The sequence below is a fragment of the Fulmarus glacialis genome, unplaced genomic scaffold, assembly GCF_000690835.1.
Source record: "Fulmarus glacialis isolate BGI_N327 unplaced genomic scaffold, ASM69083v1 scaffold26913, whole genome shotgun sequence".
Lineage (NCBI taxonomy): Eukaryota > Metazoa > Chordata > Aves > Procellariiformes > Procellariidae > Fulmarus > Fulmarus glacialis.
The window spans coordinates 24,238-50,324 of NW_009205248.1; the positions used below are offsets into that span (position 1 = coordinate 24,238).

The 26,087-nt window shown below is 48.1% G+C and overlaps 1 protein-coding gene across 1 annotated transcript in view; it reads right to left on the reverse strand.

Annotated features, from left to right (window-relative positions):
• Window positions 1–22,930, reverse strand: part of TXNDC16 (thioredoxin domain containing 16) — a 32,707-nt gene extending 9,777 nt beyond the window's left edge. The window contains exons 1-14 of the mRNA XM_009575340.1: window positions 22,762–22,930; window positions 21,719–21,801; window positions 20,528–20,601; window positions 19,638–19,712; window positions 19,181–19,302; window positions 18,574–18,664; window positions 16,618–16,774; window positions 15,073–15,239; window positions 13,893–13,953; window positions 12,397–12,538; window positions 11,434–11,580; window positions 10,892–10,951; window positions 4,484–4,652; window positions 3,842–3,978 (exon numbers count right to left, since the gene is read on the reverse strand). Of these exons, the coding sequence (XP_009573635.1) occupies window positions 3,842–3,978; window positions 4,484–4,652; window positions 10,892–10,951; window positions 11,434–11,580; window positions 12,397–12,538; window positions 13,893–13,953; window positions 15,073–15,239; window positions 16,618–16,774; window positions 18,574–18,664; window positions 19,181–19,302; window positions 19,638–19,712; window positions 20,528–20,601; window positions 21,719–21,801; window positions 22,762–22,930 (1,654 nt within the window). The remainder of the gene's footprint in view (window positions 1–3,841; window positions 3,979–4,483; window positions 4,653–10,891; window positions 10,952–11,433; window positions 11,581–12,396; window positions 12,539–13,892; window positions 13,954–15,072; window positions 15,240–16,617; window positions 16,775–18,573; window positions 18,665–19,180; window positions 19,303–19,637; window positions 19,713–20,527; window positions 20,602–21,718; window positions 21,802–22,761) is intronic.
• Between the last annotated feature and the right edge of the window lie 3,157 nt (window positions 22,931–26,087).

Here is a 26,087-nt window from a genome sequence, read left to right on the forward strand (position 1 = left end):
TCAGGTTTTCCCAAGAGTTAAGGTTACATCTCAGATACAGCCATGATACATGTTGTTTTATAATTTAAATAAGATCTCATTCAGATACTATTTAGTGTTCCTCATAATGTTCACCGTCATATCACAACTGGCCAGCCCAAGCTCTTGGGACCGGTGACTCAGACCTCAAAAGACTGAGGCTGGCTCACAACTGGTCACTTTTTGGTTCTTTGCCTCCTGTTTTCCAGCTATACTCAAAGCCGTATTTTCCATTGTGTTTCCCTGGAACCACAGGGGCCACAAACTTCTCTTTACACTATTTTCCTTTCCAAATGGAAGCTTGGATCCTTAAAGGAGTGCTCATTGAGGGTTCAGACATTGTAGGAGACAACACACGTACAACAAAGCTGGTGACACAGCTTGGCTGGTTCATCTTGTGATACAGAGAAACCACCGTTGGATGGGTGTGATGTTGGTTTTCAGCTCTTTGGTCACTTGACTTTATCAGTGTCGAAAGAAAAGGAACCCATAGGACCCGCTGATAAGAATCTCTGAGAACTTCACCAACAAACCCCTTGCAAAATTGTCCGTGTCCCAGCTACTGGAGAAAAGGCCATGGGGCAGACCATTAGCCCGCCCTGTGCCATAGGGCACTAAAGGACACAGCCCAACCTGGAAAGAGCAGGCTTACATCCAAACTTCCTCAGGAGAGCAATTCTACAGGCATTTAACTTTAAGCCCTCACTTGAGACATACACCCGTGCTGAAGTGCTGCCCTGCAGCATCCCTGGCTGCAGGAATTCTCTCCTAAATCAGGACAACCTTCAGGAGAGTCCAGGCTTAGTCCTTTCATCAGGCTCATTCCTGATGAGATCTTCCCTCCCTATCACACTTCCAAATTTTTCTGTATTTTGGGGACTGTGCCAGACCCAGAGCCATGCACCAGCCTTCACTTCTCAACAGCTCACAGCGATGGTCTCTTAGCTCTGTGCGAGAAACACCCAAATTCACACAGCTCCGCTACTGACATGAAGCACTTCCAAAGAAGCTATTTAAATATTTCCTAGAAAATTAGTCCCCCTCGAAAGCATGGTTTTAATTCCCCACAATGCTTGATCATGCACTGCGGTACATGCCTCGAGCTGGAATCCCAGCTGCCTTCCATGACAGCTGCCGTGAATTCCCAAACCCAGCTTCACCGCAGGATTTGCGAACAAGAGGGAATAAAACTGCCAGATGACAAAGGGTCTACAGCTCCTGCAGAGTTTCTGGACGCAGGATCTGAGCACAACCCCTTATCCCTCTGGCACAAGGCATCTCATGAAACCATGCTCTCTAGCAGCACCTGTAGCATCTTTGCATGCCTTCTTCACTTGGTTTACACCGATGTTGGCAAGCCCTACGACGTTACCAGAGCTTTGCAGAACACAGGTATATTTTTTAAACATTTGCTGCACAGTGTAGGACAGAGTTTTGCTTCCAGTTTCTGCATAGCAAACGAATTTCTCTCCTATAAATTCTCCAAGTTTCCAGGAAAATGCTCGTTCATTGCCCTAGTAATATCACTCATTTCTTTGTAATAAATTTTAATTATGATTTTTCGGACAAAGCCTCTTTTAGCTCAGACCCACTGAAGGGCTTCTTAACATAGTTCTGATGCCAAATGTTGGAAAAAATCCAGGGCTGTATTTAACTGGCATTTCGTTGCTCTATTTCAGTTAACTAGAAATGGCAATGACACGGTGCGTTGCTGGTTCAGGTTAGAGCAGGAATTGCCGTGAGAAAATCATTGGAAATTCCAGATAAGTCTGCAGGCTGATAAGAGCAGCAATGTGGTTTCCCTGACTCTGGCCTGGGTTTGGTGCCAGAACAGCTGGCTCCAGTTTTCTGCTCCCTCAGGTCTTTCTGCATGACGCTCAAACACCCCTCAGGCTACAGGCAGCGAAAGCATCATGTATTTCATCTCCCTTGGCATCTGCAGCTGAGTTATCCCAGACTGCGGATGCCATTCCAGATTGCAGACTGAGTGTGCCCCGAGGAAAGAGGCAATCTTGCGCGCTCTGCACAGAGCCGTCTGGAAACCTCCAAGACTCTTGTTTGCACGGAAGGAAATTAACTTCTCCTATATAGGAAAGGGTCTGAGCTCACACGTCCAGCTGGATCCAGGCAGGTTCCTTCCATGAACCCCTCTCACCATCCATCCCATGTTGCCCAAGGTCCTATCATGGGGCTAATCCAGGCTCCACTACTGCAGAGTGTGGAATATATGGAATAGAGGGGAGATTTTGGAGCTTAGCTGATGAAAACCAGGCAAAAATGGGCTAAAGGTTTTTTGAGATCAGTAAGATTTTCTGCTATATTTAACAGACTTAGACCCTCCAGAAGAAGGCAGGCATATTAGCTGTCAGCTGGCTCGGTGAATACAGCCCAAGTGATTTCTGGTTGGTTCCAGACATTTTATTTTGTTCTTACCTCTGAGCACAGTGGATTCCCTCTGGACCTCCTCACGTGAGAAAGTAGCTTGGTTTGCATTTAACCAAAGTTTACAGGCACAACGGAGCTTCAAAATGAAAAATAGTCTGAAATTTTGATCTGAAGGCAGATCAGAAAATTCTTTTTTTTTTTAATGCAGTAATTCCCAGGGGTAGTTGGTGACTGAGAGACCGTGGGGTTGGAAGGTCCTAGCTCTCCACTGAGGATTTGACCGAAGCATGACACGATGTTCCCTTTCCAGACTGACTTTATTCTCTCTCCCTTGTTAACGTCTACGATTGTCACACGAAAAATCACTGTAGCTCTCGGGTCAATTTTCCCATCTTTCAAAAAGGCTGTGGAAACCCAGTGGATCCTGGACCACAGCTATGGCATGCAACGAATGACACTGGAGCAGCATCTGAGTGACTAACAGCACCCTAGGCAGCGGGCAGGGGAGGGAGAGCATGACTGCTCCAAGTTTCAGCCACTGGCCAGGACTATACTGACTGAGACTACAGAGACAAATTCAAACCAGTTCAGAACACTCCTTCCAGCAACTTTGCTTAGCATTTCTAGCTGACGTCCACCACTCTGGGCACAGTGCCCACCTATTTCAAAGTTCACAAGTGGATTTCATTGAGTCATTCACACTTCATTCCTTTTCATGTAAGAAATTTGTATTTTACCTTATTGCTGCTTTGCTTTTTTTTAAAGAAAAAGGTTTTGGATTGTGTGTTGGTTGCAAGGACTGGGACTACCACATTTGCAGGAGGAGGAGTCAGCAAGACAACTATCAATCCAATAGTGGAAAGGGCTTTCTTTAAGAAAGAGTATGTTGTGACGTGTTGAAGAGGCTGATGGATCTGGGCTTGTTCAGTCAGAGGCTAAGAGGGGATTTAATGGCAGCCTACAACTACTTTGAAAGGGACTCTTAAAGAGGACAGAGCCAAACTCCTCATGGTAAGGGGCAGAAGATACAACAGGGACAACAGGCACAAATCGTGGCTTGGTTAAGTTCAGATTGGACATCTGCAAAAATTTCTTTGCAGAGACAAGTCACCCAGGGCACTGTTATTTTGTACTGCGCCAAGCACCATGTCTCAATCTCTGTCGGGATTGTCAGATGCTACCACGTTGGGTGTAGTAAACATGCCTGGCAGCTGAATGTCCTGTGAGCCAGGATATGAACCTTAGGTCCCACATCTGGAATCACTTGCTATCTTCTTCTTGCAAAAATAAAAAGGGTGGAGGCAGGCAGGCTATGATGTGAGCAAACATGCTTAGAGAAAATGAAACACGGAGGAACTTCCAAGCACCTAGAATCATTCCTCTCCCATCAGGAATGAATGTTTAACCTGAGTGCTTAACCCACAAATACCACACTAACCTTCACTCGTGGCTGTGCTAAATACTCCTAGAAGCAAAGTGTGGTGATAGGATGACAACTCAGATGGAAACTCTCCTCTTAAATATCCTTCTGCTTCATCAATTGTGGCCAGCTTCAGAGGGCAGGAAACTCGGCTCCTACGGAAAGGAAGAGAAACAACATGGGCTGCCTTCTTCGTCACTTTTGCGATGAAGAGACAAAAGGGCAACCTCAATCCAACAATGCCCCAACCCAATATGAAAACAGTTATGCCTCCTTAGAGACAAAAATCAGTCGCCTGGGAAGGAACGACAACGCCTAGTCACAGAAAGGCACTGGAGCTGGTTATAGAGAAGAGAGAACAGCCCTGAGCCAAACTGGTTGTTCTAAGATTCTTGGGTTCCCCATTAAAATAAAAGAGAAGGAACTTCAGCAAAGAGAGAGGGACAGTGACAACAGATGGATGCACTGTCCAAGAACAGATTTTCCCTGACATTGAAAAGCACAAAAAAACATTAAGCTAATTTCCAAACCAGGTCTACAATCAGATCTGACATTATTTTTCCAGAAAGGATTTCCATTACACAAGCTGTGAAGTATCCAGAACATCATCTAGCAGATGTGCCAATCTTACTGTGTGGGGACTCATTAACAGACACTTACAGCATGATGAAGCTGGTCAGTTCTTCGGTTCCCCACATGCCATTGTACATCACTGATCGTTCTCCCTTCTCGTAAATCTTGATGGTAGGAAACTGAGTGACATTCTCCTTTGTGCAAAGGCCAGGCCAGTCCCAGCAGTTTACCCGAGAGAGCAAAACCCCCTGAGTTCCTAGAGTGGAAAACAAATACGTATAAATAATATTAAAAAAAAAAAAAAAAGAGAGAAATGGTTGAAAAAGAGAGCTTTTTGTAAGCTTCTTTGGATTTTATCGCATATATTTGTATTAATGCTGCCAGAACTCCTATTTGCTTTGGCGTGCATCCTAGAGGGCTGGATCCTAACACACTGTATGCACATGGAGCGAGCCTAGGTGGGCTACCACTGAGAAGTTGCTGGACCACTCCTGGAGTCAAATGCTGTTTTGTGTGGGCAGGATGTAAAAATTCAGCCCTGAATACACAATCCCTTTGAGTACAGGCTATCTCCCTCTTGAAATCATTCATGGATATGCCTTACACTCTTGAGCATAATAGTAACTATTTCCAGCCTGCGAATGTATTAAATACCCCAGCAAGGTGCGGATTGATCCAAACAACAGAACACGGAGAGAATAAACTCAGGGAAGCGGTAGGTTGCACTTCTCAGAAGGAAATTCCCAGAGACATTCACATCTGGCTGGTTACTCAAAGGAACACCACGAAACACTGAGGCAACTGTCCAGGAGCATAAAAGGCCATAAGGAAAGGTACTAGAAATACCTTAGGAATAAGGCCAAGACAAAGAAACAATGCAGGCCCTCACTTACAAGAAAAAGGGAAGATAAAGCTTGGCATGGAAGAGGCTGATGCACTCAAGGCTTTTTCATTTATTAAGGTGCCCAGTATTGAAAAGTGTCTGTTCTACCTAAAGCATGGAGCCCAATACACAAGGAGCAGTTAAAGGTCACATAAACAGGACAGGTGTAATAGAGGCTGGCAGTCTGATGGCATCCACCCTATCCTACCTACGCAAGCTGCTCATCTCCAAGCCACTAGCAGGTACCTTTAGGACCTTAAGGAAGAGCCTGAGGTCTCACAGGTAAGGAAGAGGGAAAGGAAGAGCACTTGGGAATTAGAGCAGTCAGTCCAACTTTGGTTCCTGGTACTAAAAAAGCTTTTTACGGGTCTCACCAAAGCAGTAAACTCACGGGATTCATAAGCAGTGAAACAAATGAAGGTTGGTTCCCTGCATGTTCTCCATGAGTCCAAGACACAGTGCCTGCAGCTCCAGCATGTCCTTATCAGTCTGCAGGTTGGGCAAAGACCAGCACATGCTACTGCTGGTCCACGGCTAAGCCTGTGCTAACCAGCTGGCAGGTGAACCATCACTGGCTTCGCCATCATCCTTGGTTGCAAGCCTCGCCTAACCTGCCTCCTACCTACTTGCAGGCTTGACCAAGGACAGCAGGGCTGTGTACAGTCCTCAGGCCATACGTTGTCCATGCCAAAAAAAAACTTCATGCCTTCCCTAAATTTGTTTGAACAGGATTCAAGAGTTACATGGGAAAGATGGGATGAAACCTAGAGACAAGTACACACATGGAGGCAGACCATTGCAAAGTGTCCTTCAGAAACCAGGGTCAGGGCAGGTGATGAGGATTTCTCAAGAGTACGGCAGATCAAAAGAGCCAAGGTTTCTTCTCTGTTTGTCCTGGGTTTGATTCTGATCACTATTTTCATTAAAGGCCTGGCTGATGGAACAAAACACACACATCCAATCTGCAAATGATCCCAAGCCCAGAGGGGCAGAAAGCAATTTGAAGGGCAAAGTGTAACAGCAGCAGCATTCTGTAATGAGAAGCAGGACGCACAGATATCATCAGTGCTGCAGAAAAGGGCAAAGCTCATTCTGGGATGAACTCTCAACATTGTGTGCAAGACATGGGAGGAAAATTATGCACTTCTGTCCCTGTGAGAACTCTACAGAGCCCAGCAAGTCAGGCTGGGAAACAAGCCTTTGGAAAGGCTTAAGCAGATGAGAGAGAATCTGGAGAAGTTTGGAAGACATGTCTCCTGAGGAAAACCCCAAAGAACAGTGTTTCTTTTGATTGGAAATTGTCTGGAAGAAAGAAACAATAAAATCTAACAATACGTAAAGGCTGCTCTGGAGGTGACAGTGAGATCACTCTCTGTTGCCAGCTGGGCCAGGACAAGCAACAACCCATTCCCAGGTAGGGAGGTTTGACCAAATATTAAAACAAGCTACTGAGAACCAAGCACAGCTGAGTCTTTTTGGCAGAGAAGCTGTGGAAGGGTTTTAATCACACGTTAGAAACGTGCCTGCCAGGGATGGGCATCTCCACAGACAAGGGTGAAGGCAGAAGTGACCTTAGCATGTGTTCCTATCCCCTATCCCTATGTCCTTGGCATCCCACTGGACCATTTTCTGCAACCCTCATTTCAGGCTCTGCTTTGCAGCTCATGTAGGGAGTTTGCTGCTGTTCTGCCTTGTGTCAAACTCATGTACAGAAAAAGCAAGCGGCAGCTCGGAGCTAAGGGTCTGCAATTCCACTCAGACAGTCAGGAGTTGTCAAAACACTCCACGAGAGCAGAAATGGTTTGTGTCATTCTCCAGGTTCTGAAATAACATCTCAAATTAAAAGCCTGCCCCTGGATTTATTTCACACCTCTGATCCAGTATAGCTGGTTCTCATCATCTGTTACCACATAATCTTGTGTCTTGCCCAACTCTGAAAAATAATGACATGAAAATAAGGCTTTGATGTCTTGTTAAAATTGAATTGCAAGGCTGCTCTAAGGTCCCTCCAATATGAGTTTTAGTATTTGGATACTACCTTGGGGATTACGTACCAAAAGTGCTCCAAAGGAGCCCCATCTGGCCTGAAGATCAGATCATCCCATGATGATCACTCTCCCATCCCAATCCACACCTGCTCCAAAGGAGCCCCATCTGGCCTGAAGAACACCTTGTACAGGATGATCACTCTCCCATCCCAATCCACACCATATTATTAATTACTGAACGACCAGCAGTTTCAGGAGTTGAGTAACTCAGCAACAAGACTGTTCAGCCCTGTGGTCACTGTTGAGCTGCTGGATGGGAAGAAAGGAGAAAGAGAAACATGAGATCCTACTGTTCTGTGATTTTAGGTGCTACTAAAACCAGCAACAGCAAGAACCTCTGTCCTAGGAGTCTTATAAAACCAGGACAAGACAAATCATCAATGCTATAGGGAACAAGAAAAATCAAGAAACCCTTAAACTTCTAATCCTTTGGGGGGCAGGACTGGCATTAGAAACAGCTCATTTGAAGAGTTGGTCCAAAGGCTACAACATGAAAGAGAAGTAAGTTATGTATGAAGTGCTGCACTTCAAGAAGAGGAATCCAATACAGAATGGGAAATGACTAGCCGGACAGCATCACGCAATGGACTCCTAAATCCTTACTTCAGATTTAGGCGCCATGAATATACGTTGCTAAATCATGCAGGTGATTTTCATGCCTTTGAGCTACAGCTTCAGATCCCTGTCTTTGGAAGTCATTGGTCAAGAAGGCTCCACAAGCACAGAAGAGGGAAGCAGAACTGTTTTTCATCACAGTATATTGCTCTTCTTAGATATTGGTTTCCTCTCTTCTTTACAAAAAAGGCCAATGATACACCTAAGAAATGCTCAGCACTGTCTCACCTTCACATCCTCTTCTCCTGTCCCAGGGGTGCTGCTTCCATAAATTCACATCTTGCAAAAGAAAACAAGAGCGGCAGCAGCTGGCACCAGAGGCAATGAGAATGGCACGCTCTTGCTGCAAGAGCAGAAAATGTGCTCAGTTCAGCAAGACAGAGATGCTTCTCTTTATCTCTTGCTAGATTGTATCTCTCAACAAAGGGAAAACACTTGGGGGGCTATAAACTTAATTTTGTGATGATCTGCTGAACATTTGTTACTGGATGATTCACAGGGTCGTTCCAGTCTCCAACCTCCTTCATTCCCTTGCGCTTGATCTCATATGTCCTATCCTCAGTGCCATTTCGCACAAAGAATTGGCATCAAAACTGGGACCTGGTTCTGCAACTCAAAATGTGCCTCTAGAGCGGGTGATTCAGCCTCAGACAGCTGGTCTTGTCTCCTCAGCCCTTAGGAAGAAAGCTCTACCCCAGAGAGCAGACAGGAATACCAGCGCCCCAAAGCCATACCCTATGTTTTATTCTCAGTCCTGCATAGCTCAAGATCTTCTTCCTGATCCAGACTTCTGTCCCTTGCACTGCTGTTATCTTCCCTCATCCTGGCCATAACTGAGAGCCCAGGGACCCCCATCCTTTTAGGTCTTCCACCTGCCCTGGTAACCTGCCTGTGACTGAGGCTCCCTCAGCAGCAGAGACAAAGATCTCCAGATCCACTAACGCAGCCGTTCTCCGTCCTCTCTGAGGCCGCAGCAGGGAAAGCAGACTGGAGTCATTCCACAGGTCACGTCTGGCCTGAGAGTCTTTGGTGGGATCTCACTGATCACAGAGGAAAGGCCCTGACCCCAATCAGTTCATAATCTCTGTTGAGAATCTGCCTGTGGCTGCTTCCATGTACCGAGATTGTTATCAAATGATTAAAAAACACAAAGCCTGGCCGCACAGAATCAGCCAAGGTTTGGCCACTGGCTCAGGAAGAAGCAGGGTTTCATCCACTGACTCTCCCAGGTTGCTCCCTCTAGCTGGTCTGACTGCTGGGGAGTCTAAAAGAAACCCCAAACCATCGACAGCCATAACATCTCTAACAAAAACAACCCTCCCTGAGCTTTCCTGTTTATTCCCGGGATTTCAGTCCAGATCAAAGCTAGTGGTGACTTTCCCTTCATGCAAACTATGAACACAGACCGCTCTCATCCAAACCACAGCACTGTCCACAGCATTCCCAGGAGAGTTTCTTGCAAGCAACTCCCACTGCATCGGCTTCCCAGAAAGCTCGCTGGGTCCTCTGCAGACTCTATACATGTCTCCACTGCTGAGAGCTCAGCCTGAATCCTGCTTGCACTCTGCAGGACACGGTTCCCAGTCCCAGGGGAGTGCCATCACTAGGAGAAATGAGCCTTGATGAAGAAGAAAAACCAAGAGAAGGCACTAGCCACGTCCAGGAGTGCCAGAACAGCTCTCACCCAGATCCATGCAACTTCCCCACTGTGCTGCAATGAGTTGGGATGAAGCCACCGGAGCGTCCCCTGCAGCCAGGGGGAGAAAGAGGCATCTCTGGAAGAGATTCAGCCCATGTAAGAATGATGGATGGGCAGAAGAATCCACCTCTCTCCACTAACTGTAGAGAGGGATGGGGCTGAAGACCTGAATGAAGCTGAACTGGGGCTCACACTGGTCAGGAACTGCTCAGACCCTCTTGAAGGATCACTCCCTCCTGCCTTTACTACCAGACTACCCGATGTGTGCTGTCTTTAAGTGTTGCTGATTATTCACCGTCACGTGTTATTTATGGAGTTCTGTGGCTGCCTGGGAGACTTCCCATGTAATTAAGGCGGTCTCCAGGCCCTAAAGGCACCATCATTGTAAATTCTTCCTCTGACACCGTCCTGCCCCGGTGGATCTGGGCCTGCCCACACCTGTCTGTCACGCTTTCCACCAAAACCAGGGCCAACTACTGCTCCTTTCCAGATCAAGTACTTCCAAGGACAGGAGATCTGACGTGCCACCCAGCACATTGATTTGCTGCGCAGCATGAGTGCATCCCCTTCCTCTGTGCAGGACCTAGCATGGAGGGGCACAAACAGGACCCTGTTTCCATGATGCAGGCTACAGTGCCTGCTCTTTGCCCCTCCTCGCTCCAAAGCCCACCCTGTGTCACCCACTGCTGCTGGTGCTCTGCCCTGGCCCTCCCCATGCTCTTGGGCAGTCATCACACAGTCATTGTGCCCACCAACATCACCATCATTCATCATGCAGCCACTGTGCCCACCAACATCACCATCATCATCATTACCACCATCACCATCATTCATCACGCAGCCACTGTGCCCACCAATATCACCATCATTCATCACGCAGTCACTGTGCCCACCAACATCACCATCACCATCATCACCACCATCACCATCATTCATCACACAGTCACTGCCCACCACCATCGCCACCTCAGCTGCAAGGCAGTTTGGGCAGCAATTTACACCAACAATATAAGGCGACTGCAGAAGGCTGCATTCCCAGCCCCATGACTTTATAGAGGCACAAATGGACCACAAAGGTCCCTAAATAAGAAACAAAGGACTCTTCCTAAGCAACCTGGGTATGCCTTCCTTAAGAGTTTGAGGGGAAAAAATGAGTATATTCTGGATGAGGGAGTGAGGGACCATCAATATCCTCCCAGGCTTCTGGTTCCTACTGCCAGCTGTAAAGCACTCAGACTGTGGCACCTTACCTTTCAGGTGATCGGCCACCTCGGTGTAAGACCGCAGCACTGCCAGGGACACTGCCTCCCCTGAAACACAGGACAGACACAGCCCTGAGAGACATACAGGTGACAGACCAGCCCCACCTTCCTCTCTAACAATGTCATGTTACAATTCTCTGCGTCCTAAGGTGCTTCAAGCTCTGAAAGACTTGAAAGAAATAAGGAAAATTGGACTTTATGCTTCTGTGCAGCAGCCAGCAACTGGGTTGTCTAGGCTACCCCGAGAGCCCATGCTACCACAATTTCCCCTCTTGTCCTACATTCCCTGTAAAATGAAGGTTAAAAACTATGAACATTGATATCTTCTATACTGAGAGATACTGTCTTCACACAGTATCAGTCAATGACAACTGATTTAATCTGATTGCTAACGGTGGGTGGAGGCCCATGGGGCAGAATGCGGCACTTAATTATTGTTTAAACTTGTCTACAGGATCACCATATTACAGAAAGCACGGTAAGCAGCACAAGCTTAGAGAAGGGACAGCCAGGCCACATTTCATACTCACAGCTGGCATAAAACAGTACCACTGTCCAGGCAGTCTCCAGGAGGGCAGAGTGGAAGGTCTCCTCTGTCAGAACAAGGATCTGTTCCAGGGGCAGCTCTCGCTTCTTGTCCCTGGAAACTGCTTCCACCACCTGATCATCCTGAATGTCTGCAAGGGACCCAGAGCCGTGCATGAACACAGGTAGGCACACAGGGCAGAGGGAACTGCCACCCTCTGTGCCACCCCATCAGCCCATTTTTGTAAGCCAGCACCTCTCAGCAGAGACACGGTGACTGTCAGCAGGGGGGTAACTAACTGCCTCGTATGGGGGAGTGGAGGCATAGGCACAGACATACATCCAAACTCACTGAAATGCACTTACGCCGTCTCACAGAAGTTGTGCCCTCTGATTTGAACACTATTCTTGAAGTATGTTGGCTCCTCTAGGATCCTGCACCACTTTTTTTGAAAAACAAAACCAACTTTCTATGGAAAACAAATGCATTTTCAAGGAAGCATTGCAAAGACCAGTGTTTTCTCCCTGTGGAAGGCAAGTCTGGAACAGCTCTTAGAAAAAAATGTCTCAAACCTTCCCAAAGGGACTGATAATTCTGAGGACTTCATCTGATGCTTGAAAGGGAGACAGCATTGGGTGCACTTTAAACTCTCATGTCTCTGAAGCTGGATGCATTCAAGCAGAAACACCCCTCTCCCTCATACAGCACCTCTGCAACTGTTCCTCTAACAGCTGCTGATTTTCTTCCCTGGGGTTTCCCCTAAACATTATGCCTGTCTGTCACAAACCTCCAGTGATCTGCAGAGAATAAAAGAGCCACTTTGTACAACCGTGATGTGACTGTGATGGTCTGCCTTGGATTTGCAAAAGTGTTCTCTAATGCTCTAACATATGCTTGCTGTCTCTAGCAGATGCTGATTGCATGTCGTATCTGATGACAATCAGCTTTTCACTGTTTAGTTGCACACCTTGATTGTTATTCTCTTTTTCATCCTCGTCTTCCTCATCCTCCTCCTCATCCTCCTGGATTTGTTCGACCTTGTTCTTATCTTCCACCAGGGTTATAACTTCATCAGTATCTTCCAAGACCAGGTATTTGATTGGCACTCCCTAAAGAAAACAGAATAAATCAGTGGGAGCAAAACATCACCCTCTGCCTATTCCGTCCAAAAACCAAACTCAAGGCTGATGGGGCACCATCACCCAACTCCTTATTTTGGGGTATGTCAACAGATTCCTAAAGCTGCCAAACAGGGGAGCTTCTGGGGTGTGTTTCTTTGACCCAATTTCACCTGCACTTGAGTTTTTCTCACTCTAGACCGACTTTTCCTTGCCAGGAAGAAATTATGGCTATGTGGGATCCTGTGGTGAAAGTGAACACTCGCTCTACCTCCCAGCACCTTAACATAGATCCACCACTGCGAGAAAAAGCCCTGTGGCCAGTGAAGGAGAGCAGGTCCACTTGGCTGTCCCTCTCCAGAGGGGTGACGCTGGGTCAGAGCAGCCCATCACAGCCCGGGAAACTGGCCCAAAAAATCCTTTGTTTCATGGAGCTCAACAAAGAAGAGTGCTCCTGAGCGTACATGGGCTGCCAACCCATGGAAAGAAAAGAGCAAAATGTATTTCTCAGAAATGAGACCTTGTCAGCTTAAAACCAGTTCTGGCACTGTCTCAGCGAAAGGCACTTCAGAGAAAATGAATTTTATAATGAACTGAGAGAAACGACAAACTGCTGGCACCTCCCATTGGCTCTAAGAGGAGAAACACAACATACACATCTCTCACCAGGGCAGAGGAAGCCCTCAGGGGACACTCAGTTTCAGGTCTGATCCTGTATCTTTGCAATCACAAGTGCGACAGACAGTTCAGGTAATCTGGGGCAAAGTGTGCTCCCTGGCATTTGTCGGCACTGAATTCCATCTTGCCTCACAAGCTGGGTCAGGTCCCTCCAGAGTTTAGCTCATCTTCATCAACCTCATTTAACTTACACCCTGCCCTTTTCCCAGATCACTGCCAGAGGCATTCGGTTACATCAGTTCAGCACAGACCTTTGGTTGTTTGCTCTTAGTTTGGTCTTAGGTTCACACTCATTTCCTCTCCCATCTTTTGAATGCCTTTCCTAAGGCGCCAAGGGCCTTTAGAAATCCACATCTCTTGGGAACTTGCACTTGGACTACTACCTTAGGTAGTTCACAACCTTGCGTTGCCTTAAGGTGTAATGGAGATGTCACCCTATGTTTTGAACCCAAAATAAACACTTTCTTTTGTCTCCTGTAAGCAGGCACAATTGCTCTGCAGTACAAAACTCAGGCAGTTCCAAATACATGCATGCATCTAGGAAAAAAAAATTCTGGGAAGGCTGCCAGATAACAACGGAGGCGAGAAACACCCCAACACCTCTCAAGAGCACCATGCCTAGATAGGAAAATAAGTTATAGGACAATAAAGAAATCCAGCATCTAACCTCATCTGGTGTCTTGAGAGCGACGTTTGACCGGAGCAGAACGTTCAAATCTACGAGGTCCCTTCCAAAACACAAAGTGAACATTAAATGGTGTGATGTGCAAGGTCACCCCCTCCATTCAGCCTGCCTGGCTGGCAAGCCCACCTCTTTCAGCAGTACCACGTCCTCATAGAGTTGTGCTTCAGTACCCCAGAGAACTTGCAGGAACCCAGAATCAGCATCAGTGGTGGAGAAATAGGCTCCAAGTGACCTTCTGGTGGGACTGACACCACTTGTGCAGCATAAAATGCCTATTTTGCAAGGGGCTTGGATTCCCTTTCTGTGATTTGGGTCTTTGCCCACGCACTGGTAGCCACATCCCAGTGCAGCTGATCTGCTGGTGGACTTCAGTTCATGAGTAAATACAGTGAAGAAGTGCCTCCATACAGGGAGGTACCACGGTGGCAGAAAGCTGGAAGAAGAGAGCCCACACCCATCCTTCCTCCATCTCCTCCCATTTTCACGGCTGCCAGCAGACATCCCCAAAGGCCGTACAACCATGCCTACAGGGCTACACCTTCTTTGGCAAGACATCATGGAAGCATTTGCAAACACAAGCCAGTCTGGTGTACGCAGGCTACTCCTGAGCCCATGGAGCAGAGATAAGCAACCAGTAGTCAACCGCAGAGGAAGCCAAAAGATCTCCACAGCACCGCTGCCCTATAGCCAGCCACGAGTGTGTCTCCTGTCCTCCTGGGGAACAAGGTCTAACTCAGAGAGCCCTCGTTAACTGAGGAGGCACCACTTACTGAGCAGAGATCCCTGCCACATCCCAGCACCCAGCGCCCACAGTCCACCTCCTTTACTGGATCTCCTTCTGCCCTTAATTTGAGGACAAAATACAAGCCTTCCATCTGTGCTAAGTTTCCTCTCCAAAATCTCTCTGAGTCTGACTGTTTTTCCACTTCTAAATCAGCAAGAGACTCAAACATTTCTGCTCTTTCAGCCAGTCTGAAACCATCCTAATCTGATTCTGGAGAAGTCCTTAAATGTGACATCCTCTTGCAGGATATAACCTAGTTTTACTGCCTCTCATACAAATCTCAATAAGCCCACTGACTATCATCCTGATGGTGGGGTAACCGAGCTCTGAAACACCACAAAAAGCAAGGAGACCCCCAAAACACCTGAGAGCAAATACCTGGACAAAAGGGCAACTCCTGCTTTCCCCAAGAGCTGCCAGGCCACAAACTCTGCTGTCCTCCTGTCAGCCTCGTAAGTCTCTTTCTGGCTAAGGATGAACACAAGTGGTAGCCCAAGCTGCAAGTGAACGGTGGAAACCTTCTCTGGGTCCTCAGCAACCTCTGTCTGGAGAAGAGACATGGTTATACTGCAGCACATCTTCACACTGTTGAAGGTACCTCAGCTCTTCTCCTGCACAGCCCAAGCCCCCATGTGTTCCCCAGCCACAGAAATAAGGATAGCCTCGAGAAAAAGCCTCCAACCCCGATTCTAAAACATCCATTGAAGCTGAACCCACACAACCCCGGTTAAACTGTTCCAACCTGTCATGACCCTCCCTGTTAAAAACCTGGGCTTTATTAAGCATGTTCTTTGTGACTTAGCAACGCCAGATGTCAAATCTCCATTAATTTTTATTTACCTGTCATCCATTCCCCAGAGCAGTTTGAAAACCCCGGCCACAACATGCAAGAGCTGGCATCCTCTCCCTTCCTGCCTTGGACATGCTGCTTCATGACAGCACGGAGCTGCTTAACGAAGTGTCTTTCCTCCACATGCCTAACCCAGGAGGCTGGCTGAAGGAGGCACTTCCCAGCTCATCTGCCCATCCTTTTGGCTGGGCAGAGATGTCACCAGTGGAAACTGGAGGCTTGCTGAAGTTCACTGCCCGGTGGGAAGAGGAGATAGGAGGGAGCCTCCTGCCCCTTGCGCTCACCAAGGCATGAATGACTGATATCGAACTCCCCAGGGTGCTGAGCCTCCTGTGGGGAGCCTAGAGGAGTGGCTAAGGACTTTGGGTTTGTCTAGTTTGGAGAAAGGGAGGCTGAGGGGCGACCTCATGGCTCTACAGATTTCTGAGGAGAGGATGTGGAGAGGGAGGTGCTGATCTCTTCTCCTTGGTATCCAGGGACAGAATGGGAATGGTTCAAAGCTGCAGCAGGGGAGGTTTAGACTGGACATTAGGAAGCATTTCTTTACTGAGAGAGTGGTCAAACACTGGAACAGGCTTCCTAGAGAGGTGGTCGATGCCCCAAGCCTGTCAGTGTTTAAGAGGCATTTGGACAATGCCCTTAATAATTTGCTTTAACTTTTGGTCAGCCCTGAAGTGGTCAGGCAGTTGGGCTAGATGATCGTTGTAGGTCCCTTCCAACTGAACTATTCAGTTCTGTTCTATTCTATTCTATATGTCCCAGTGAAGTCCAAGGGGCACCTCCACCCCATTCCCACTCACGGTGTTTACAGACAATTAGAGGAGCATACACTGGTGCCAGGGCTCCCTGGAAAGGTCTAAGCAAGCTGCGCAGTGCAATGGAGTGTTGCTTCTGTCCAGCCCCATGCCTGTTCCTTGCTTGGACCCAACCTGGGAGCTTTGTCATTATCTTATGGGGAAGGGGCAGATTCTCATGCTCAACATTGCCCTCCGCTCACACCTCCTTCATCCGCACACCCAACCCAGCTGTCCTCGCACTGCACAGCCCAAGGGGCTCCTCTTCCCCAGTCATACCACCAGAGGAGCCCCCATGAGCTTGAGGTGCCTGTGGATGTTGAGCATCGTCAGAGTCTGCCCCATGGCTGTCCTCCTGCAGGGCTGCCCCAAGTCTGTGGCCCGCTGGCAGTGGCAGAAGAACAGACGAGCAGATGACACATCAGACTTATCATTGCTGTGAGAGACAAAAACAAAAACCATGCATCCACTGCCAGGTTTTAAAACGCCCTGACAGAATGACCATGTTTGCTGACACATTTTACAGGGCAGATGATCCTCAAGTTCAGGGTTTCGCAGGCTTGTGGGACCTCTTCAGGAGCCCTACTACTGATAGGTACAATTGTGTCCGGGCGCTTTTCAGAATTGTGCTGAACATCTAATAAAAACCCTGGCTCACTGGGTGTAAGTGACCTCAATCCCAGAACATTTGGCTCAAGAAGGACACAAATGAAGCTTTTCTCAGTAGGACCAGCCATGCCACTGCAGTGGAGACCCTGGCCAGAGGAGGAAGTACAGCTGAAGTACAGCTTTCCTCATGTCTTTTACCTTACTGATGACATCTTACAGACTGTATAAGGAATATTCCACCTTTTGAACAGCATTGGTTTTGGCAGCACCAAAGGAAGCAGTGAGATCAAGTTCCCTGGATGGTTCCCTGGTTAGTGGTTCCTGCTCTGACACCATCACTGGTGTTAGCCTGTACGTCAGCTTTGGGAGGTCACATTTCTTTTCTTATGCACCCATTCCCCACCTCTAAAATAGGGATCACCTTATTTAAAATAGGGATCACCTTATTTGTAAAGAGTTTTAAAACCTCTCCGTGGAAGAGCAGAGTGTAGTATTAAGACCTCAAAGCCTGCCACCCTGGTTGCCTGAAAACTATTCATGTTGGTGAAGCTACCACCATTTCATCAGCTAAGGAGATGGCCTGCTGGTGTCCTCTCTGCTTAAAGCAGAATGAAGCCAATTCCTGTCCAAATGACAACCGTGCCATCTAGTGGCAGCCACAAAATGCTACCCCTGATCATGATCCTGCAAGGACGGGATGACACCTTGGGAAGGACAGCTTTGCTGCCTGTCCTGGTGTCACCTGTGAAAGCAGGCAAATCGTTGTATAAACACTTTGCTGAAGATGCAACATGCTGTGTGATATTCCCACCTTCCTCCCTCTCAGTTTCCTGACTGCAGTAGGTCACATCAGCAGCAAGTCGCGTTGAAGGATCTGCCCTTCTAATGCAGCTCCTCCTGCGTGGGAAGGAGATTGCCTAAGCTGGCCAGCTCCAGTGAAGCCATCGGGTGGGAAGTCCCAAATGCAACACTCCAGAGAGCAGTGTCTCATGCAGCTGAACTGCAGAACTCACTGCTGCCAGAAGTTGCGGAGATGAAAAGTAAAAATGCATTTAAAAAAATCTGGTGGCTGTTAACACCATGATACAGGTTCAGCTGCCATCTCTGAGAGTCCTGAAACCTCTGACTGCCAGAAGATGGGAGGCTGCAGGCAACACACATCCACTCCTTCAACCCCTTGGTAAGCACCTATGGCCACTGCAGAAACAAGACATGGAGCTGGGTGGGCTTTGCTGCAACCCACTATAGCAGTTCTTACCCTTCTCAGCTGGCCAGACTTGCTCAGAAAAGCACAAGGCTGAGTGTTTTAAGACTGTAACATCAGCTATATCAGCCCCCCTGAAAACCCATGGCTGAGGTTTGATCAGTCAGCTATGGAAAGGAGACAGTGGGCTCTTCTATGAAATCCCATTCAATGAACAGTCACAAATGGCATGGCTAGTCCAAGTGCAGGAACACAAGCAGTAGCTGGTTTTGGAAAAGCAAAACAGATCTGACCGTCCACCCCTGACATAACATCCTAATACCATCCCAGGTTTGACCTGGGATTCTGAGAAACCAAGAGGAGAGCAAAAAGTGCAGGGGAGCAGCTCTCCATGGTGTGTGTGTGCACGTGTTTGGCCATACCCAGTGTCTTTCAACAGCGTTGCCTCCGTTGTCAGAACAAACTGGTGGACGGTCCCATAGACAAAAGCTGCCTCCATCACAGCTCTGTGCTCTGGAAAGAGAAAGGCAAAACCAACTCATCTCAGCTCCCTCCAGATCTCTCTCTCCGTCTTTCCCAGTTGTAAACATCAAGGCTCAGGCTTTCAGAAACTCTCAGGAAAAAGTCACAGCTGTCGAAAGACACACTATGAAGGTAACTGAGCAACTGGAGCTGAACCCAGTTGCTGATCCCCAGTAAACACACAGGTGGTGTAAGTGAACCCATTCTACTGCATAACCATACTGCCAATGGGTTTATTTATTTATTAAAACAGTAACCACTGGCTTGCTCTCCCTCTCAAGTCCATCTCTGAAAGTTTGTGTGCTCCCAGCAAAACTTTTCTGGTGCAGCTGATCCCTTTGGAAACACAGCAAGATAGACAGAGGTGGAGAACTTGTGATTAGGTGGCCCTTTCGGGTTTCCTTGATCCTCCATTTGCAGGATTTTGGGTCAGAAACCCAGTTCCCTTGCACCGTAGTAAAAAAGGCTCTGGGAGGAGAGCAAAGATGAAAAGCTGAGTGTTAATACCTGCTGTCCCAGTAGCTGGTACATAGGCAAAGACCATGTTCGACCTCCCTTTCAACGCATTTTCAATGCTCTGAAGATCTGCCAGTGTTTCAACATATTTAACTTCATTAAAGAGCAGGGCACTGAGGAGTCAGAAAAAAGTCATTAGCAACTGCTTTCTTTCAAGAGTAAGTTTGCACTCACATAACTGTGATGGGAAAAGCAAGGTAAAATTCCAGCTTCTGGCTGGCAGATTGAAGATTCACAGCCAAATACAACTGCCCAGATGTGTGTTGGTGAGTCATCTCAAGGACATAGATTTAACAGGGTGAAACCATACCAAAGAGAGAAGTAGCCTTCTGCTTGGCTGAGATCAGCCTCTGGAATATGTGGGGTTTGTATTTATGCAAAACTTTATATCAACAAATGAAAACAGAAAGTAAATGATTTCACGGAGATGAATCTGGTCTGTACTTACAACAAAACATTAGCAACAATGGAGTTCACGTCAAACAAGGCATCGGTGGGGAACTCTCTGATCAGCATGTTACCTCTGGGGAGGGAAGAAAGAGTATCACCAAAGAAACTATGAAAGATTAGCTACATGTACTAAATTAATTTTCACTCTGCTGAATACTTCCAGATATCTGCTGGCAGGTATGGATGGAAAGAAAATGTCAAGATTGAATTTGGGGATTTCATAGGACCAGGTGTCCAGGCAATGCTGTTTTAGTGAAGTCACCTCTGTCGCTGCCTTTTCATTCAGCTTCTGGGGACTGTTGATGAGAAGCCTAGCACAGACTGACAGAAGGTCTTTATATACCAAGCATCACCCTACAGACCCTCACCACCAGAGGAAATGTTTCTGTGGGTCACGGACAACAGTCAATGAGAACTGAGCTGATACATGGAGAAGCTTCCAGCTGACAACCCATGGAGAGACCAAGAGCTTCTCATCCAGGGCAGATGAGCTAACCACACCAATAGGAAGAGCACCAAAGAGTGTTTCATTCTAGGACTAGATCCAAACCTAGTCGACTGAGTGTAACTCTGGGGAACCTGGTGGTGGGAGGCCACAAGGACAGAAGAACACTGATGGAGGATTTCTCTCATGGTTTCATGTAGCAGCACAGCCCTGCTGCTCAAAGGAACGTGGGGCAGGATGGGAGGTTTCACAGTGAGGACAAAGCATCTACTTTACGTGTGTTGGACCTTTTGGGGATAATTTTCGCTAAACTCTGTATGTCACTGCTGACCTCATGGCTCTTCTCTTCCTACGCAGACATCCTTCCGATTGCTGACAGCGTTTCCTCCAAACATTTGCACTGGAAAGCAATCACAGTGTGGTGCCCAGAAAATCCCCCTTACCTGAACAGGTAGGCTTTCCTTAATGCATTCTCTTTTCCACAGTATCTTGAGACATCCTCTTTGGGACAATTAACCTAGACATTGAAAGCATGTAATTAGACATTCAGCTCCACAAATGACTACAAAGATACAGCACTAGAGCTTTCTTCCATTCAAGGGTGTAAATACAGCCTTTCCAAACCTGCTGGGAGAGAAAATACAATAAAATGAAGCCCAGAGCTGGGGACTGGAGTTTGTACTTCAGTTCTCCAGCTCAGCTTGCCTTGAATTGGGTCAGACGTGATCAAGAGATCTTATGATCTGCCCGGCATATTCAAAGTGACAGATCGATGCTTGCTTATTAAACTCAGCCTGTATCTGGAGGAAATTAAATACATACACACATATACATAAGCACTTCTTGTAATCTAATTACACTTCCCTGAATTTGTAATTCCCTCACCTAAATCTGCATAAAGTTTCAGCTAAAAACCCCTTTATATGAAATACTTATTGCACTGAATTGAAAAGAATTGAACCGACCCCATCCATCATTCTTCGCTGTTTGAGCTGGCAGGAGGGAGCCGTGGAAGGAGTCGGGCAAGTCCCACCTCCTGAGTGAGACGAGCGGGCTGGTCGTCTCCAGTGCAGCACACTGGGGATCGTACTCTTCCTTGTGCCATGCCCATGGGCGCACAGCAACGACCAGGCAACCCCACGCACCCCATGCAGCTGCTGGGAGGCCAGATTAGATCAGCCAGCTAAGCATGGTACGTGGGGTGGCCCATGAAAAAGACCAATCTGCAAGGAAAATGTGAGTAGCTGAATGTTCCCTCAATCCATGAATGCAAATCAAAGTGCACAGGTTCATCTACTGAGACTGAACTGGGAGGCCAGGAGCAGCTCAGGGTTGCCAGTCCTCTGCTTCGCTCTCTGTGTTTGGAGAAACAGGCATGACACCGAGCCTCTCTGGGACACAGGAACCTGCCCGTGTCCCGCAGGCAGAAGGTGTAACACAACCCACAAGCAGTAGATGTAAAGCCAGGGCAAGGGATAAAATGGGATGCCCTGGTCTGCCAACACCTGCTTTCTTGTGGGGTCCCACTGCTGTCAGTCCCCAAGGTGGGTGGAGAGAAGCTCTGTCCACTCCGCAGGAAGCCCTGCAGAAATAATCTGCAGTAACAACCTGTCCCACTCCTCCTCCCCATTTACCTTCACCACTGAAATGCCATAGTCCTGGAGGGCCTCGGCCGAGTTCTCAATCTGCTCCAAGAAGGGCTGGGCACCAGGAGAAACTGAAACACAAAAAAACCCCTGGTTTCCATCCCTTCTCCTCACGGATGAGGCAGATGAGAGTACCTTCAGGGCAAGCACTGTCTGTGCTCTGGCATGGCAACAGCATGCTAAGGTCCCGTGCAAACATCCCCGGGACATCTGAGCAGACCTGAGCAGGGCAAACAGGGAGCCGTGGTGTGCTGCCGGTGGAGGTGCTGGGAGCTGGCTGGGGAAGGCAGAGGGACTGGGACTGGTTTTGTCAGATGGGTGCTACTGGGCTGGGCTGCAAGTCCTCAGAGACAAAAGCATCCTCCTGCCACGCACTGAGACAGTGCTTGACACAATATGGTCTTGGTCTTACTGAAAAAGGTATTTACTGAAACAAAACTAACTATGGGCAACAACACAGATGCCCACAGACTCCCCACTTTCCTTTCTAACACACCCAGCCTCTCAGTGCTGACGTGGGAGTTGTGTTGGTGTCTCACAAGTCGCCGATGTCTCTGGGAAACCATTCCTGGGGGTCACGAAGGAGCAGAACAAGAAAGGCAAGGCCAAGGATCTCCCTGTAATTTTTCTCAGCCCTTAGTTCCCCTGTATGCAAGGGACCCCCCCTTTCCCAGGGAGATACCTTGGAAGAGAAACCCAGCCCCTTTGAGGAGACAACTCCTCACCAGGCTGGGTTTCTCTTCCACGGTACGTCCAGAAAATAATCCAGAAAATTAATGAAGAGGCTTGAAGGAGTGTGCTTGGGGACACCAGCCAGGAAAGGTCCCACCCCAAGATGTCCTTGCCTGTCAGGAGCCCTCAGGGCTGTGCAAAGACAGATTTGCCAGCTGAGCTCGACCAGCTCTTCAAAATCCCTTTGGGTTTAAAAATCTCAAGAATTGTCTCTTCATTGTTCCACTTTCACACACACCCTCACACGAGCCTTGGCTGAAAACCCAGGCTGACGTAAATGCATACTGTTAAATACATACCATTACGGGTGAAATAAGCCAGGGATGCTCTGCCGGCTTGCAAGCTACTGAAATACTCCTGGGGGCTCAGCTCCTGCAGCAGCCTCGCACTTCCCCGCATCGGGATGGAGGAAGCACAGAAAAGCAGGAAAGAGAAGGAAAAAACCCATCTGTCCTTTTGGGCTGACATGGCTGTTACCAGCTACAGGCACGGGAGAGTCACAGCTGGGAAAAAAAGTCAAAAACATATACATATATACACAAACATACATATGAGTGTCTTCTGTTTAGGTAGGCGCAGCATGACTGTAATTTCCAGATGTGACACAAACATCTCGAGGATGTCATGAATTAGTCATTAGAACAGCAGGTGATTCAGACAACTGTAAAGATGATAGCAAAAGCTATTCCCTTTCCTTGAGCGGTATCTGCAGGACCCTCCACGCTTTCAGTTTAGGGCTGTTTTTCTTCCCTTTTTTTTTTTTTCAAGTCAAACAGAAATTACTCATGCAGGCAGAAAACAGTGGCTGTATCACACAAAAAAACCCACCCGAACTGTCTCAATTCTTGTTAAAAAGGTTTGAGGATGCCATTAGCCTTATATGTGCCACTGAAAGAGGTGTTCACAAAGGGACGGGCCATATTGCCCACTTCAGACTGTGCCAAATGATGTGGGGAGGTTCAACAGCCCTCCTCTGTCCCATCTCTCCACCGTTCGAGGTTTCAGCTACACCAAATGGGAGAGGGGTTTGTGCACACTCCTCGGGCTTTTCACACCTTGCTTGGTCCAGCCTCACGTTATTCTGACGTTGGTGGCATGGGAGCAAAACCATGACCCGTGCCAGGCTGCAGGGCAGTCCCGGCAGTCTCCCTTTCACGCTGGGTCTCCACGTGGAGCTGGTTAGGAGAGGAGCCATGGAAATCTGTGAGATGCTTCAGAGAACGGGGCAAAGACCAAGCGTGCAAGTCCGCTGCCAGGGTTCACCAGCGGCCCTGCCCAGGCTGCCCTGCCACAGCTGTTTAACTCTTCTTCCTCATGTTAAGGGGCTCAGGAGAGCTTCATGTGGACAACCACTACAGGATGAGAAAATACCTTCTTCTCACTTCATTCCCCTGTTTAACACCAGGTTCCTTCGCAGCCTGCTCTCCAGGTATCGGCTTTTGCTGCTGAGTGTGCAAGAGCATGGCTGGTCCCTGGTCAACGATGAGACAAAGCTGGAATTGAAGCCATGTAGAAGCTGTTTGCTTTGCATCATGAGCTGCAGCTGTTTTCATTAACAAATGCCCCTGTGTCCATGGACTCTCATCCCCTCCAGCACCCTGTCAGATGCTGTCAGCTTACTATCGCTGCTCTGTGACGAACCTAAACTCAAATGCTCAAAAACAAGCAGGCAAAGTCTGCCTTGCTCCAAGAGCGGGGAGTTAGTGAAAGCCAGGCATGCTCAACCTTCACAGGCTCCCTCTCATGTGGGTGAGGTGTTTGGATCAGGCCTGAACGGCACAAAGGAACAAAGACAGAGCTGAGAAAGGCATGAATTTTTTTCTTTTCATCTGAAAATCTCCAGTTCTCTCCTTTCCAGCCTTGGGAAGTTCCAGGCATTTCTGGTCCTTTGCCCTCCCATCTGTTCCTCTGGCTTACAAAGGGGACAGAGATCGGGGCCGGAGGGGTGATGTTTATTAAATTACAAACTTGGCTACAGCGGGATGGAAAAATAAACTCAATCCTGGCATGTGGGAACCAGCCCAGGTCAAATGGGAGAGCTTACTGTCAAGGAGGCAAGAGGAGCAGCCTCCAATGACTCAAAGACTTCACGGCATTATACCTGGAGGAGTGTGCCAGCAGTTTAAAACACAACTCCAGCCTCTACCCAGCCCCGATCTCTCTTCATGTCTCCTCTTGTAGTTTTTCTAGCATCCACCTTCTGCCCTCTCCACATCCCTGTGTGACTGTTGCTCTTCTCCTTGCACCTCTCCCAAAGTCAGCCCTGTCTGCCCCGCCACGACCCCTCACTCTGTCCCACCACCCTCGACCCTGCTCCTTGCCATGCTTTTCTTGCCCTTCACACAAAAGTGTGTGCTCATCCCTTCCCTACTCATGTCTTTCACCTCCTCATTACGCTGTCCTGCCCAGCAGCTTCCCTCTGTGCCCCATCAATCCAGACTCAAATATTCAGCTTTTAGGTCATTTCACCTCTTTTCCAGCAATGGAAAATTAACACCATAGGGCTGGAAACAGCCACAACCCTGCACCACAGCCACTTGCAGGAACACCATAAATGTGTGAAAATATCAGGGATGTGTGAACCAGCTCTGTGCCACTGCTGGGAAACCCTTAAACCCACAGGCCATGGGGCAGCCTAGCACAGCATAGACGGTATGCAAGACCTGGTTCATGTTTTCACTGTCATACCTCCAAGACAGAGCCAGGCAAGGTGGTTAAGGCCACTGTAGATGACCTAAAATGAAACCAAATACACCAGAGACACCCAGCAGAAACTCTTGCGTCGGCATAAATTGCTTGTGCCACATCAGTTTTGCTTGGGAATCCTGCAACGGTAACCCCGGGCTGGGATCCCCGCATCACCTCTGTGATCCCATCTGCTTTCCCTGACACCTTGCGTCACAGAGCCCCCGGCTGCCAATATTTATCACTGAGGAAGCTGCAGCATATTTCATTCAACGGAGGGTGATGTGGGGTGGCTTTTAAGATACACGAGGCAAGGGAGAACCACTGTCCTGGACTGCACAGCCAGCTGGGTACCATCTCCATCATCCATGGGCCTCCCTGAACCCAGGAGAAACACCATCAACCTGGACTTAAATGCCAGTGATGTAAAAACTCCCACATCCCTCAGTAGGGTATTTTCCTCCTGGTGATCAGTTACCTTCTTACAAAAAACCTGCACTTTATGTCTGGTCCAAACATGTTACGCTGCTGCTCCCCCTTTGTTTTATCTCATTATATCGGTATTTTCCAACCTGCAGAGCCCTCAGTTTTAACTCCCTAGATAGATGCTCCTAAACTAGGAGCATTTAGGATGCTCCTAAATGGAGTCACTTCAGCCTCTCCTGTGATGATCAACACAGATCAGGCCTTTTGTTGCAGCAGGTAATTCACCCCGCACCCAGCTGGTATGGTTTTTTTGGCAGCCGTGCTTGCACGCCTTTCATGCCCTTCTGGCAGCAGTTAACCAGTGAGCTGCCCTCCCCAGTTTGCTGGCAGAGGGGACATATAATAGCCCCCAAATCCACGCAGGGCTTACTCAACCCCTTAGCTACAGCAAGCTAAACAGGCCGAAGCACTCTCCCTGCCCCAGCCCAAATACGTCTGCTGCTGCTCCTGCTGA